Source organism: Sus scrofa, chromosome 3 (assembly GCF_054392235.1).
Source record: "Sus scrofa isolate SSC_HxYL_T2T_F1_AM1 chromosome 3, Sscrofa_HxYL_maternal_Yorkshire_Landrace_v2.0, whole genome shotgun sequence".
In the NCBI taxonomy this organism is placed as follows: domain Eukaryota; kingdom Metazoa; phylum Chordata; class Mammalia; order Artiodactyla; family Suidae; genus Sus; species Sus scrofa.
The window spans coordinates 17,491,349-17,506,204 of record NC_139385.1 but is presented as its reverse complement, the minus strand read 5'-3'; the positions used below and the strand labels follow the sequence as shown (position 1 = coordinate 17,506,204).

Here is a 14,856-nt window from a genome sequence, read left to right as displayed (position 1 = left end):
CCTGCGCTCTGTGCTGGGGGGCGGGGGTGCCCAGTGACGTCCGGTGAAGTCCAAGATGGCGGCGCTAGGCTGATCCTGCTGCTGGTGAGGGGCCCGGGGCCGGCGGGGCGGGGTCCGGCAGCTGTGTGCGGGGGTAGGCTCGTGGCTGCGGACCTCCGTCCCCTTCCCCAGCTCTACTCTCTGTCTTCTGCAGGTGACGGAAGTGCCGAGTCCGCCTGCCTGACGTCCTCGAGAGACCGGGGGCCGCTCCTCGCCGCCGCGGCCATGTCTGGGCCCGGCAACAAACGCGCCGCCGGCGATGGGGGCTCGGGGCCCCCAGAGAAGAAGCTGAACCGCGAGGAGAAGACAACAACAACGCTTATAGAGCCCATTCGTCTTGGGGGCATCTCTTCCACGGTTCGTGGGCTCCTGCCCCAGCCCGCCCAACTTCCCAGAACCGTTTTCCCAGTTCCCCAAGTTTAACCAGATCCACTTTACAGAGCATTCTGTTGAAGGAAACCTAGGACATGACGTCTGCCTTCCCCTCGCAGATAGGCAAACAGGTTCCCAGAGAGCGTGTGACAGACATGTCAGACTTCAGGTAGAAAGAGGCAGGAGCAGAACGTGACGCTCCTTACAAACAAGACGCTTCCTCCGTGGGTGTCTGAGCTTTGTATGTCCTGTTAGCAGTCTGCTCCCCTCTCACATCCGTTCTATCTGCTTTCCTTTGTCTCTTTCTCTGATTGGTTTCTTGGGCCCTTCTTGACCCTCTCTCTCCTCGGCCCCTCTGTTTCCTTGGTAGGAGGAGATGGACCTGAAGGTTCTGCAGTTCAAGAACAAGAAACTAGCAGAGCGATTGGAACAGAGACAGGCTTGTGAAGATGAACTCCGAGAACGAATTGAGAAACTGGAGAAGAGGCAGGCTACAGATGATGCCACACTCCTCATTGTCAATCGCTACTGGGCCCAGGTGAATGCCCCTCTCCTTTACAAGACTGGGCTTTGATCCAGCTGCCAGTTCTCAGACTTCTCTGTTAGAAAGGGAGTATCATGCTAGGAAGCACCTGAGGGATTCCTAACATTTTTGGTGCTTTCTCCTTTCAGCTGGATGAAACTGTGGAAGCCCTTCTCCGACACCATGAGAGCCAGGGGGAGCTGTCTTCAGGGCCAGAGGCGCCTGGGACCCAGGAAGGGCCAACGCGTGATGAGACCCCTCTCACAGAGCCAGGAACATCGGAGCTGAGGGGTAGGGCCAGAACCCTAGGATCTAGGAAGCTTAATTAAGTTCTGGGAAAGGTCCTGGAGAGGAAAGGATCTTGATAATCAGGCTGCTGAATTCCCTGCCTATACAAACACACACACACACAATTGATTTTATATTTGGGCAGCAAATCACAGTGGATAAGAACAGAGACTTTGGAATCTGAATGACTTGGTTAAGAGTACAATTCAGGTTTTATTTATTTATTTTTTTTGTCTTTTTGTCTTTTTGTTGTTGTTGTTGCTATTTCTTGGGCCACTCCCGCGGCATATGGAGGTTCCCAGGCTAGGGGTTGAATCGGAGCTGTAGCCACCGGCCTACGCCAGAGCCACAGCAACGCGGGATCCGAGCCGCATCTGCAACCTCCACCACAGCTCACGGCAACGCCGGATCGTTAACCCACTGAGCAAGGGCAGGGACCGAACCCGCAACCTCATGGTTCCTAGTCGGATTCGTTAACCACTGCGCCACGACGGGAACTCCCAATTCAGGTTTTAAAAGTATTACATGTATTTGTATTATGACTGTGTACTTGGCACTGGTGTAGATTTGGAGGAGACAAAGATAGTTAAAAAAAAAAAAATTACTGGGAGTTCCCTGGTGGCTCAGTGGGTTAAGGATTGGCACTGTCACTGTGTGGATGAGTTCGAATCCTGGCCTGGGAACTTTTGCATGCCGTGGGTGTGGCTGGGAAAAAAAAAAAAAGGAAAAGAAACACTGTCTTAGCTATTAGGGTGAAAGTGACTGTAAACCACACACACACATAAAAGCAGAAGGGCTCCTGAATGGGAATTGGTATGTGTGCACTAATTTATTTATTTATTTATTTATTTTTGTCTTTTGTCTTTTTTGTTGTTGTTGTTATTGTTGCTATTTCTTGGGCCGCTCCCACGGCATATGGAGGTTCCCAGGCTAGGGGTTGAATCGGAGCTGTAGCCACCAGCCTATGCCAGAGCCACAGCAACGCGGGATCCGAGCCGTGTCTGCAACCTACACCACAGCTCACGGCAATGCCGGATCATTAACCCACTGAGCAAGGGCAGGGACCGAACCCGCAACCTCATGGTTCCTAGTCGGATTCGTTAACCACTGTGCCACGACGGGAACTCCTTTTTTTGTGTGTGTGTATGTGTGCACTAATTTAGTTTGGGAAGGCAGAGAAGGCATTTCTGAGGAAATGTTTGGAAGCTCTCCGTCCTTGAGGAAATTACCTCCTGGAACCTCAGTCGTTGCCTTTTTTTTTTTTTTATTTTTTTTATTTTTTTTATTTTTAGGGCCACACCCACGGCACATGGAGGTTTCCAGGCTAGGGGTCCAATTGGAGCTATAGCAACGCCAGATCCACGCGGCATCTGCGACCTACACCACAGCTCACGGCAATGCCGGATCCTTAGCCCACTGAGCGAGGCCAGGTATCAAACCCTCAACCTTATGGTTCCTATATGGTTCCTAGTTGGATTCATTTCCGCTGCGCCATGATGGGAACTCCAGTTGTTGCCTTTTTAAGATGGGATAATGTAGTGCTGCAGGCATTGGTTGTGCTGATTCAGTGAGCCATAGAGAGCCGAAGGGCTCCATCTGGAGCTTGGTACAGAGTGATGGTAACTATTGCTGTTATCCTGATGGGGGTCTGTCCATCCCTTGTAGAGCCCCTGCCAGTGCAGCTGCGGCCCCCGCTCAGTGAGCCAGCCCTGGCTTTCGTGGTGGCCCTGGGTGCCAGCAGTAGTGAGGAGGTGGAGCTGCAGCTTCAGGGTCGCATGGAGTTCTCCAAGGCAGCTGTGTCCCGCGTTGTGGAGGCCTCAGACCGCCTGCAGCGCCGGGTGGAGGAACTCTGTCAGCGAGTTTACAGCCGAGGTTAGTTCTTGGTGACCCCATCCCAGAGATGTCCATCCCCATTTGCACCTTCATGGTATCCCCTCAATACCCCTGGCCCCGAGGCAGCCACAGTTCCCCAAGAAGTAAATGAGCCATGTTCTCAGAGGAAGGCTCAGGTGGTAGGTAGATGGGGCCTCTGGCTTGGCTTCCTGGAGGTGAGCTCTGGAGAGATGGTGGGAGGAGTTGTTGATGGCTGGAGGGGCTTCCCACCTCGTGGCTAGAGACCTCATGGGAGCGCTTCGCACAAGCCTTAGTGTCCAGTGCTGATCCGCAAGACGTGGCAGCAAGTGCCCAGGCTTTTCAGGCAGACTGACTTCTCCCAGCCTCAGTCCTGTCAGTCCAGCCTGGGTGTTCTGGGGTGTTCTGGGCAGATGGCGCTCCTCTCTGAGCCGGTTTCCTCCTTTGTACAATGGGGATAAAGACCCCTGGCTTTGTTATGAGAAAAGGCAAGACAGCTGGTGGATGACACTGGGCACATAGCAGACTCCAGAATGAGTTAGTACTTTGCCCCATTGCACTGGACTTGGCTCTTACCTGAGCTCTGCCTTCTCAGGGGACAGTGAGCCCCCCGGTGAGGCGGCTCGGGCGCGCACCCGGGAGCTGGGCCGTGAGAACCGGCGGCTGCAGGACTTGGCCACCCAGCTGCAGGAGAAGCACCACCGCATCTCGTTGGAGGTAGGAGTTGGGCCTTTGGGGGTGGGATTAGAACCAGGACAGGGTTTGGATTAGATAGCCACCCAAGGATCTCAGCCAAGTCTCTCATCTGAGCATCTGTCCCCGTCATTGTCCCTAGTACTCTGAGCTCCAGGATAAAGTGACATCTGCAGAGACCAAAGTGCTGGAGATGGAGACGACGGTAGAAGACCTGCAGTGGGACATTGAGAAGTTGCGGAAGCGTGAGCAAAAGCTTAATAAGCACCTGGCGGAGGCCTTGGAGCAGGTGAGGCTCGGGCACAGGGTCATTTGGAGCCAGTGCAAGGTACTTGGGGCCTGGGCTCCTCTCTTCCACCCCCATCTGTCTCTCTTCTCTCCACAGCTCAACTCTGGCTACTACGTGTCTGGGAGCTCCTCGGGCTTCCAGGGGGGCCAGATCACACTCAGCATGCAGAAGGTGAGCAGCAGCTTTCTCCCTCCCCCCACCCCCCCACCCCCCTACCCCCCCACCCCCCCACCCCCTCTCTACTGCATCATTGAGATTCTCCTCAAGGTTAAGGACAGACGTCCAGCTGTGGTCCCTGAGGACTTTTCCTGTCACTCACGCTGCTTCGTTTCCTGCTCTCACATGTGTATTCAGTAAATAATTGCCGAACCCAGTGAAGCACTGGGTACTGTGCTTCAAAGCAGGCACACTGGAGAACAAAATAGACAAAAGTCTTTTGTGGAACTAGGGTCCTAATTGGGGGTACTGATAAGAAGTAGGTAAACTAGTACATCAGTTGGTTTAAAGTACTGCAGAGAAAAAGTACCTCTTAGCAAAGAGACGTGGGGAATGTTGGAGTCACCTGGTATTCTCAGCTGTGTGGCCCAGAAAGGGCCTTGCTGTCACTGTCTCATTCCTTGTCTTGCTTTTGCTCTTACCTCTTGGTCATTGCCACCTTCTCTTGTTGCTTCGGGGGGTCACTGTGTCCTGTTTCCCTCGACCCGGCTTCCTCTTTGGGTCTTCAAGGACGGCTTCCGTGAGCCCTGCAAGTTCCGTGAGCCCAGCACTGACCACGCACTATTACATTTTCTCCCATTTGCCTGGGAGCCCTTGGGAAAGCTCCTGATCTGGCTTGTTCCTGGCGCTTCAGAATACATCACCGCGCTACAGAGGGGAGCCTGGGTGGGGGACGTGGTGGGGGATATGAGCAAAGCATCAACCTGGCCTGGCCTGCCTCTTACGGTCCTTCCCACTCCACAGTTTGAGATGCTGAATGCGGAGTTGGAGGAAAACCAGGAATTGGCCAATAGCCGCATGGCAGAGCTAGAGAAGCTGCAGGCCGAACTTCAAGGGGCTGTGCGGACCAATGAGCGTCTCAAGGTGAGCTGTGTTGGGGGCTGGGAGGGCCTGAGCCCTCTGAGCTGTGTTGGGGGCTGAGCTCTGAGTCCCCTCACTGATGGCCTTTGGCCATCCCTGCCTGTAGGTGGCCCTGCGGAGCCTTCCTGAGGAGGTGGTGCGGGAGACAGGAGAGTACCGAATGCTGCAGGCCCAGTTCTCACTGCTCTACAACGAGTCTCTGCAAGTGAAGACCCAGCTTGATGAGGCCCGGGGGCTGCTGCTGGCCACCAAGAATTCCCACCTGAGGCACATTGAGCACATGGAGGTATGCCCTTGGAACGGGGCCAGGGGACGAGGGTAAGGGCCGGACTCTTAGGGTCAAGTTGTTCCTGGGTCAAGGTTGTCAGGAGCCCTGTGTGCCTGTTAGGGGTCCCTTGGGAATCCATCCTTCCTTGCCACTGAGGCCTGAGCTGGGATGGGGCAGGCTTGCCAGGAGCTAAGGGACTGTGGGGGTCCTTGATGCCTCCACCCACAGAGCGATGAGCTGGGGCTACAGAAGAAGCTACGCACAGAGGTCATCCAGCTGGAGGACACGCTGGCCCAGGTACGCAAGGAGTACGAGATGCTGCGCATCGAGTTTGAACAGAACCTGGCGGCCAACGAGCAGGCGGGTATGTGGTGGGGGCGGGTCGAGGTGGGGCCTTATCTGGGATTGCTGGGCCCTGGTGTGTGGCCAGATGCTCATCCAGATGCAAGAGGTTAAGCCCCATCATTTGACAGAGCCTCACCTTCCTGTGGAAAACAGGGACCACACCCCCCCCCCCCGGCTTACAGCCAGCTGAGATGGCTGGTGGAGCAGACGCAGCCAGAACAGGCGTGCTCAGCCCCTTCCATGGTCCTCTGGCACCGCTCTAGAAACTTAGAGATTAACGAAGACCACCTAGGAGCCAGGCCCAGTTCGAGGATTTGGGGTTATGCCAGGGCACAAAACACAAGGAATCCCCACTGTTGTGGAGCATGTCGTAGTGGGGAAGAGACAGCAGAGGCGAGTACTTGCACGTGTGTGTGAGGTGACGACAGATACGCCAAGAAGAATAAAACAGGGTGGGAAGATAGGAAGTGTTGGGAGAAAGGTCAGGGAAATGTAACTAAGAAGATGACATTTGTTAGAAAAGCTAAAAGAAGTGGATTAATTTACTTTTGTGAATTTACAGTTAGTTATGTGTTCCTTTAAAGGAAATTTGGAAATATTTTGAAAGCCTGCAGTAGCAGAAATAACACATAGGCAGCGTTGGGTTACCTTTCAGTGAATTTCCTTCAGTTATTTGATGAGATCCCATTCTTTGTCGTCTTTTTTTTTATTTTTTTGGCTTTTAGGGCCATACCCGCGGCATATGGAGCTTCCCAGGCTAGGAGTCCAATTGGAGCTGTAGCCTCCAGCATACACCACAGCCACAGCCACGCCAGATCCAAGCTGTGTCTGCGACCTACACCACAGCTCACGGCAACGCTGGATCCTTAACCCACTGAGCAAGGCCAGGGACTGAACCCATGTCCTCATGGATCCTAGTTGGGTTCATTACCACTGAGTCACAACAGCAACTTCGAGATCACATTCTTCCTAAGGCTTTGGTTTTCCTCTCCTTTGTAATGGGCATGATGGCTCTGGCCCTGCCACCTCTGCCACTGGTTGGGCCCCTAGCCAGTCCCTTGGTGCCTGTTCTCTTCCAGGGCCCATCAACAGGGAGATGCGCCACCTGATCAGCAGCCTCCAAAACCACAACCACCAGTTAAAGGGGGACGCCCAGCGATACAAGCGGAAGCTGCGGGAAGTGCAGGCTGAGATCGCCAAGGTGAGGAGAGGGCTGCCTGGGAAAAGCTGTGGCTACATGCCAGTAAGCATGTCACCCCCCCATCCCTGTTCTCTCTCTGCTTTGCAGCTCCGGGCCCAGGCCAGTGGCTCTACCCACTCCATCCCCACCCTGGGCCACCCAGAGGACTCCGGCCTCAGCACCCCAGCCCCAGGGAAAGAAGAAGGTGGCCCAAGCCCTGTTGTTGCCCCTGACACCAGAAAGGAGGTGGCTTCAATGCCTGGCACCACTATTACTACCTCCTCGGCAAAAAAGGAAGACTTGGGCCCCCCAGAGGAAGAAGCCCAGGCCCTGAACCCCGGGGCCCAGGGCCCCTCCTCCCGGGGCCGAGAACCCGAGGCCAGGCCCAAGCGGGAGCTTCGGGAACGCGAAGGGCCGGGCCTGGGACCCCCATCTGTGGCCTCGGCACTCTCCCGGGCTGATCGGGAGAAGGCCAAGGTGGAGGAGGCCAAGAGGAAGGAATCAGAACTCCTCAAAGGTCTCCGCGCAGAGCTCAAGTGAGGCCCTCCTCCTTTCTCCTTCCAACCGCTGCCCAGTGGCCTCCAACCCTAGTCACCAAGGCTTCCTCCTGTACCCCCCCAGGAAGGCCCAGGAAAGTCAGAAGGAGATGAAGCTGCTGCTGGACATGTATAAGTCCGCGCCCAAGGAGCAGCGGGATAAGGTGCAGCTCATGGCAGCCGAACGCAAGGCCAAGGCTGAGGTGAGGGCAGGTAGGGCCTGTGGGACGCGCAGAGAAGCTGCCTCAGGGGGTTCAGACCAGAGTGGAGCCCTAGGGGTGCAGTACTGGGATAGAAGAGCTCCCTCCTCTGGTGCTGATAGGTCGACGAATTGCGGAGCCGGATCCGGGAACTGGAGGAGAGGGATCGGAGAGAGAGCAAGAAGATCGCCGATGAGGATGCCTTGCGGCGCATTCGTCAGGCAGAGGAGCAGATAGAACATCTGCAGCGCAAGTTGGGTGCCACCAAGCAGGTGTGACCCCCTTCTGGTCCCCTTGCCTCTGAATGTTGGAATTCTCCAAACTTCTTGTAGTAGTACACAGCCTGCATTTGCTCAGTGGTTCCTCGGTCAGCCGTGTGTTCCTCTGGTTTCCCCGCTGTCCTGTCCCTCTGCCACATTCCCTCTTGCCCCTGCCCACTTGCTGCAGGAGGAGGAGGCTCTGCTGTCCGAGATGGATGTGACAGGCCAGGCTTTTGAGGACATGCAGGAGCAGAATGGGCGGCTGTTGCAGCAGCTGCGGGAAAAGGACGATGCCAACTTCAAGCTGATGTCTGAGCGGATCAAGGCCAACCAGATTCATAAGCTGCTGCGGGAGGAGAAAGATGAGCTGGGCGAGCAGGTTCTTGGCCTCAAGTCTCAGGTAAGCTTGCCATGGGCTGGGAGAGTGGAGCTGGAGAGGCAGGGATGTCCCAGCACTGAGTCCCCACCCCTGCCCTCAGGTGGATGCCCAGCTGCTGACCGTGCAGAAGCTGGAGGAGAAAGAGCGGGCCTTGCAGGGCAGCCTTGGGGGTGTAGAGAAGGAGCTGACGCTGCGCAGCCAGGCCCTGGAGCTCAACAAGAGGAAGGTGAGGCTGTACGTGAAGGTACAGCGACCTGGGATGCTGGCTCACACTCTCACTTTGTGATTCTGTCTAGAGAACTCCAAGCAGACCACCTGGGCTGAAGCCCCGCTCTGCTTCCTCTCTCAGCCTGGCTCATGTGTCAAAACACTCATTGAATTCCAGGCCCTGCGCCCAGAACATCCCATGAGTGGTCACGTTTAGGTGTCACCATAACCCCACAGTGGTGTTTGTTGTCATCCTCCTTTCATAAGTGAGGATACGGCTCAGGCAGGTAGTTGACTTGCTTAAGAAAGAGAAGAACCGGAATGTGGGCCTGGGTCTCCCTGACGGCGGCGTTGGCCAGCCATGCGATGGGGCTGGTGGCCCTGTCATGTGGATGGATGAAACCTAGAATGTCAAACTCACGGTGGGTGTTTCTGAGGGGAGCAGACTTAGGAAGGGCCTGTGTCACCATCTTGGTTTCACTCTTCTAGTTCATAGTAAAGGCTTACAGTTAACACTGAGGTGTTCCTTTGTGGCTCAGTGGGTTAAGGATCCAGCATTGTTACTGCTGTGGCGCAGGTTCGATCCCTAGCCTGGGAACTTCTGTGTGCCACAGGTGTGGCCAAAAAGAAAAAAAAAAAAAAAAAAAAAAAAGATGAATGTTGATTTTCATCTTCTTTTCCCAGCTGGACTTTTTCTCCTCCACTGAGCTCATTCATTTACACAGTATTAGTCATGCCCTCGGGAGATATCAGGACCTACACTCAGTGCTGGGGGCTCATGGGAGCAGGACAGCCCTGCTGGAAGTGGGGACTTCCAGATTTTGGGGGGGGGGGGGTTGTCTTTTTCCCATTTCTTGGGCTACCCCTGCAGTATATGGATGTTCCCAGGCTAGGGGTCTAATCAGAGCTGTAGCCGCCGGCCTACGTCAGAGCCACAGCAACGTGGGAACCGAGCCTCGTCTGTGCCCTCCAGCCCTACACCACAGCTCACGGCAACACCAGATCCTTAACTCACTGAGTGAGGCCAGGGATCGAACACGCAATCTCATAGTTCCTAGTTGGATTCCTTAACCCCTGAGCCACCACAGGAACTCCCGGGAATTCCAGTTGTGAGGGATGGATAGGAATCCTACAGATGAAATAGCATTATTACAGATGGCAGTAAGTTTTATGAAGGAAACTGAAGTGCATAAAAAAAAAAAAATAGTATATAGCCTTTCTTGGGAAGGGACACTGAGCTGAGGCTTAGGAGGAGTGGCAGGAAAGAAGTGTGTGTGCAGGGGGAGTTGAGGGGAACAGAGAGGAGCCCTGTGCTCTTCAGGAGAGCATCATGCAGCTGAGAAACTGACAGTGTTGGGGATGAGGGAGAACAGGAGGAGGTGAGGGTGGAGAGGTCCGGAGGCAGCACCAGCTCCAGTGGATATACTGGACTTGATCCCAAGAGCAGGAATCCCTGGATGTTCAACCCCCTCATCTGGGGGCCCTGGCTCCATGGGGCCGGACTCCCCAGGCTCAGGCGCCTGGTCCCCCCCTACCCCCGTAGGCTGTGGAAGCAGCCCAGCTGGCCGAAGACCTGAAGGTGCAGCTGGAACATGTGCAGACACGGCTGCGCGAGATCCAGCCTTGCCTGGCGGAGAGCCGGGCTGCTCGTGAGAAGGAAAGCTTCAACCTCAAGAGGGCTCAGGTGTGTGGGGGGTGAGGGCTGGCAGTGGGGGCAGGCGGTTTGGGTCGAGGACCCTTGTGCTCAGCCCAGCCCCTCTCCTGCCCCAGGAGGACATCTCCCGGCTGCGGCGCAAGCTGGAGAAGCAGAGGAAGGTGGAGGTTTACGCAGATGCTGATGAAATCCTCCAGGAGGAGATCAAGGAGTACAAGGTGGGGTTGTGGGGCTGGGTTGTGCTCTGCTGACCTAGGAGCTCAGGTGAGGGTTGGTGAGAGCTCTCATGGGGACCCCAGAATTAGGCAGGATAGCAAGATGTGGCCGAACCCATCGTGGAGCGTCAGGAGCGTCAGGTAATATGTTACATGCCAGGCAGAATGCCTGGTTAGGTGTGGGAGGGCCAGGCACTAGATTTGGTCTCAGAGCTCTTAAAGCTGACAGTCTGTTGGAGGATAAGCAGGGTGATAGCAGAGGCTGGAGGAGCTGTGGGAACCCTTAGCAGCCCTGAGGCTCAGCAGGCTTCCTGGAAGGAATATCCTACAAAGGAAAACAAGGATGAGGCAGGGTTGGCCATGAGGCCATGGAAATGGCAATAGCAGAATTCCAGCAAAGGGAAGAGCAGTGGAGGCCCTGGTTGAGAGAGGTGTGCTCCAGAGAGGCTGGACGGCTGTAGTTGGAAGACAGAATGTGGGCCTTGTGGTGAGCGACAAGCCTGAAGGCAGCTGGGCAGCATTAGATCCTGAAGGGTTTGGTTAACTAGGTAGAGACGCTGGGCTTAACCTCTGTGCAGTGTGGAGGCATCAGATGGTCTTATTTACGTATTCATGTATTCACTGGGTGGGGTGGGTGGAATCAAGCCCTTTTTATTGAGAGGCTTTGGGGGAGGTGTTCGAAGGGCTGGGACATCAACAAGATCCGATGTCCTTCTCCCACCAGGATCTCCCCAGCTTCACAGTTGCTGAAAGCGACATCAAAGGGTTTTAAACCAGAGAGCAGTGTCTTAAGGATGTTCAGAATGAGGCGGCTGTGGGCCTTCTTGGGAAGCTGTCTGGGAAGGCACACACAGCAAAAGGGCTGGTCCAGAGGACAGGGGTTTGCAGAGTGGGCAGCAGAGGTGGCAGTGCCACATAGAACCGTGGTCACCCCGGGAGGGTCTGTGCCATGAGACAGAACAGGGGTCGTTCTCCCGCATTTTCCCTCAAAGCTTCAAGGATGGGCAGAGGAAGAGAAGCCTGTGGTTTGGGAGAAGGAGAGCAATCTAGAGGGAGTTGACTGGGGAAGGGTTTCAAGGAGGCAGGGGGAGCTGAGTCAGAGCTGCCAAGAGGGCGAATGAAGCAAGTGATGAGAGATGCCTTTAGGACTTGGCAGTCTTGGTGGGGATGGTTCCTGGGTGGAGGTGGAGGTCAGACCACCTGTACTCTCACCTCCTGGAGTGAGAGGGTGGAGGGTGAGTCAGTAAATAGACAACCTGCTTCAACAGGTTTGGCCTTGAAGGGGCAGAGGCAGTCAGTGGGGAGAAGGGAGGGGTCTGGCGACACCTGTCACCATCTGATGGGCAGGGTCTGAGAGCTGGGGAAGAGGTGATGTGTCCAGTGAGATAATCAGGTGGCCGGCTGGGCTGGGATTTCAAGGGCAGAGGAGGAATGCTGGGGAGAGTGCTGAGTTGAGGGAATTTCCTGTCTGGAGTGGAGGTGGTGAGACCTGGTGGGAGGTGGGAAATTTCAGGCTAGAAGAGATTTGTAAATTCTCCATAAAGAGAAATGAATCCAGGGACGCACAGTAGGATCTCTGAACAACACCAGGGACTGAGCCAGTTGAGGGTTGAGAACAGAGTTTCTAGAGACAGTGCCATGCCCAGCTATCACTTAGCAGGTCCAGGTGGAAAGAAAGTAGGTAGCTTAAGCCAGGATTGGGCTTTGGCCAGCAAAGGCCAGGGGAGAAGAGATGGGGCACAGGAGCTCAGGCTGGAGCTTAGGGGTCATTGACCTTAGGAGGGGGCCTGTGGCCATGACTTACCAGGTTAGAGTCCACACTATGCTGCTTTCCAGTTTTGAGACCTCTGCGTCTGAACCTGTTTCCTCATGCAGAGAGTACTCATCCCCCCTCCCAGAGCTAGCAGGGGAGTTAGATACAGCTGCTGTGTGGTGGGCTTAGTCTGGAGCACCTCTTGCTGTCAGCTTGGGGTCTGGGCACTGTCAGGATTGTTCCCGAGCTGATGCCTTTGCCTGGCCCAGGCGCGGTTGACCTGCCCCTGCTGTAACACCCGCAAGAAGGATGCAGTCCTTACCAAGTGCTTCCACGTTTTCTGCTTCGAGTGCGTGCGGGGCCGCTATGAGGCCCGACAGAGGAAGTGCCCCAAGTGCAACGCGGCCTTTGGTGCCCACGACTTCCACCGTGTCTACATCAGCTGAACTCGTAACTCAGGGGACTTTGGAACACCCACGGACTATGGGGGCTGTGCCTCCAGTCCCTCCTCACCCCACATCCAGTGGCCCCCACCCTCCATTCTGGACCCTATGGGCCCAGCCCCTCCCCACGTAGTTGGTTCGGGGGCCCCGGTGCATGCTAGTGGGTGTGGGATCAGCCAAGCTCAGTTCCACCTTTTCCCCAAGGTCAGAGCCACAGCTTAGGGGGCACTCTCCCTGCAGGAAGGGCCTGCTGTGAGGGGCCCGGAGCACTCAATGGAACTTCCTGGAAGCTGGTCCTAACCCTTCTTCCACCATCTCCACTGCCCATCCCTGCCCTAAAGGGTGAATTCCCCGGGCTGTGACCTCTCACACAAGAGAGGCTCACTACCTGCTTATACACCCACAAATGAGGATCAGGGGTGGGCTGGACCCCTAGCTCCTTGCTCTGACTGGTCGGGTAACTCTTCACATGCTGCTCCTGGGCAGAGCTTTCCTCCTGTGGAGTTCCTTGTGCTCTTTGGTCCTGGTCTTGTGCACAGAGCACCCCCTGGGTAGGCGACGGGGCACCATCATTTTCCTCTGGGAAGCTCTAAGGCTGCTGCAGTCACCTTGCTCTCCTCTCAGGAGTGCTGAACCAAGATCATCAGTTTCTATTCTAATCAGACCCCTCCTGGTCCCCTCACTCCCCAGCCCACTTAAAACCCACCTCATGCTTCCTTAGGCTCCTCTGGTCCTTACCCTTGTCTCTGCTTTCATTCTGGTGGCCTTAACTGCAGTGGAGGCAGAACTTTCCAGGAGGGAGGAGGGACACACTAGCTGCTGGGCCAACTTCCAATCATTCCAGATAGAAGAGCTTCATCTAACACCCTGTGACTGAGCCTGTACCCACAATGCTTCCTGTGCTGCCGGCCCCAGCAAACTCCATGGGCTCTGAAGGCATTTTACAGGCGCCTGGAAGGTGGAGCTGCTGACAGGTGCGAGGGTCCACTCAGACCCACAGCCCTTGTTCTGGAGGTGACTTGTATAGGCTGTTAATTGTTATGAATAAACGTCCAAACCTCAGCCTATAGTCGGAGTAGCCAGGCTAACCTGCCCTACATGTGGTCCCGGATTTTGGCTGTTAAAACTTGTTCCCAGCGCTACCCTGTCTGGCCTTTGAACCTGGAGGGCCTGCACAGATGAAACCCAACACCTAGCTCTGCTTAGACCTAAGGGCTGTCTCATATCCCAGACCGGGCCCATGAGAGGGGCGTGTTTTGGGGGAGAAAGCATTGTCGTCAATCCTTTGCCAGCTGGCCCTTCGTTTTCCTCAGGCTAAAAGCGGACAGTCCCTGGATCTCCTGCAGCTCGGGAGGCCCTGTCCTGGGGGTCGGGGGGCCGTAGGGGGCGCTCGCCACGCCCCCCCCCTCAGTCATTGGTGGCGGGGCTGCTGGGAAACTCGAGTTGCATCCTGGGAAATGTAGTCCGCTATTGACACCTGACGACAAGATCCTGGGAGGAGAGAGCTGGACCCCAGTCTTTAGGCTGTCTCCCCCGAGCAGCTTCGCCCGCTCCCTCCCCCTCGGATGGACAGACAGGACACCTTAATGGGTGACATCTTTCATTGCCATTTGCGCTAGCCGCTGGCTATGTCCTGCGGTACATGTGTGTGGAGTGGCGCTTGCAACTTCAGCGCGCTGTCGGGTCAGCAGACGGAGCCTTCACCGAGACTGAACTGGGGCTCGCGCTCTGGCAGGTGATGGCCGGGCTTGGTGCCGGAGCAGGAATCGGAGCCATGGCCACAGGAGCGGCCACCGGCTTGTTAACAGTCACGGCCTTGTGTGACCCCGCAGTCTTAGCGGTCGCTTCTTCGCCAGCACTCGCAGCCTTATCTACTTTCGGGCCCCACCTGGTGTCCAAGGTTTCCGCGGGGCTGCAGCGGCTGGACCAGGTCGGACTGGAGACGGAGACGCGGGCCACTGTGACTTCCGGCGCAAGGCTGGCGGCGGCGGGCACGCTCGCTGAGGCACGGGCCGCTGCGGGGGATGGCATGGGGCCGCAGAGGAAGTGTCCGCGGCCCCCGGTTGTAATGGCCCGGTTATGGTTGCCAGGGTGGGGAAAACGCAGCATATTGCATCATAGAGATGCGGACCGGCTCTGGGTCAGCCATCCTCTGTGAGCACTACCCTCTCTCTCTGTTGTCACCGCCGCAAAGACGCCTTAGCAGATGCAAATAACTGCACACCCCCGTAAATATCTTTCCTAGGCTAGTCCAGAGAGCCTAAAAAGTCTGAACCCTCATGAT

General features: G+C 55.8%; 1 protein-coding gene across 2 annotated transcripts; it reads left to right on the top strand.

Annotated features, from left to right (window-relative positions):
* The first annotated feature begins 32 nt into the window (after nucleotides 1-32).
* RNF40 (ring finger protein 40) lies at nucleotides 33-13,634 on the top strand. Of its 2 annotated transcripts, none has more exons than XR_014840294.1 (20): nucleotides 33-84; nucleotides 194-396; nucleotides 782-949; nucleotides 1,084-1,225; nucleotides 2,888-3,094; nucleotides 3,669-3,790; nucleotides 3,909-4,055; nucleotides 4,152-4,226; nucleotides 5,016-5,135; nucleotides 5,239-5,418; nucleotides 5,629-5,764; nucleotides 6,825-6,946; nucleotides 7,034-7,461; nucleotides 7,547-7,674; nucleotides 7,784-7,933; nucleotides 8,109-8,321; nucleotides 8,401-8,526; nucleotides 10,051-10,191; nucleotides 10,278-10,379; nucleotides 12,399-13,634. XR_014840294.1 is itself a non-coding variant. In XM_021086412.2 (20 exons), the coding sequence occupies exons 2-20, from the start codon at nucleotides 265-267 to the stop codon at nucleotides 12,573-12,575; spliced, it is 3,006 nt and encodes a 1,001-aa protein (XP_020942071.1). In that variant the 5' UTR covers nucleotides 33-84; nucleotides 194-264; the 3' UTR covers nucleotides 12,576-13,634. The 2 variants fall into 2 exon arrangements, 1 of the variants encoding a protein (XP_020942071.1); XM_021086412.2 differs by having other exon boundaries at nucleotides 7,547-7,664.
* Nucleotides 13,635-14,856: the final 1,222 nt, after the last annotated feature.

Bases quoted from the DNA above. Each gene is read 5' to 3' on its own strand.
- RNF40 (XM_021086412.2), top strand. From the start codon at position 265: ATGTCTGGGCCCGGCAACAAACGCGCCGCCGGCGATGGGGGCTCGGGG. The intron at 950-1,083 runs GTGAATGCCCCT...TTCTCCTTTCAG, and splicing joins TCAATCGCTACTGGGCCCAG to CTGGATGAAACTGTGGAAGC. The intron at 7,934-8,108 runs GTGTGACCCCCT...CACTTGCTGCAG, and splicing joins AGTTGGGTGCCACCAAGCAG to GAGGAGGAGGCTCTGCTGTC.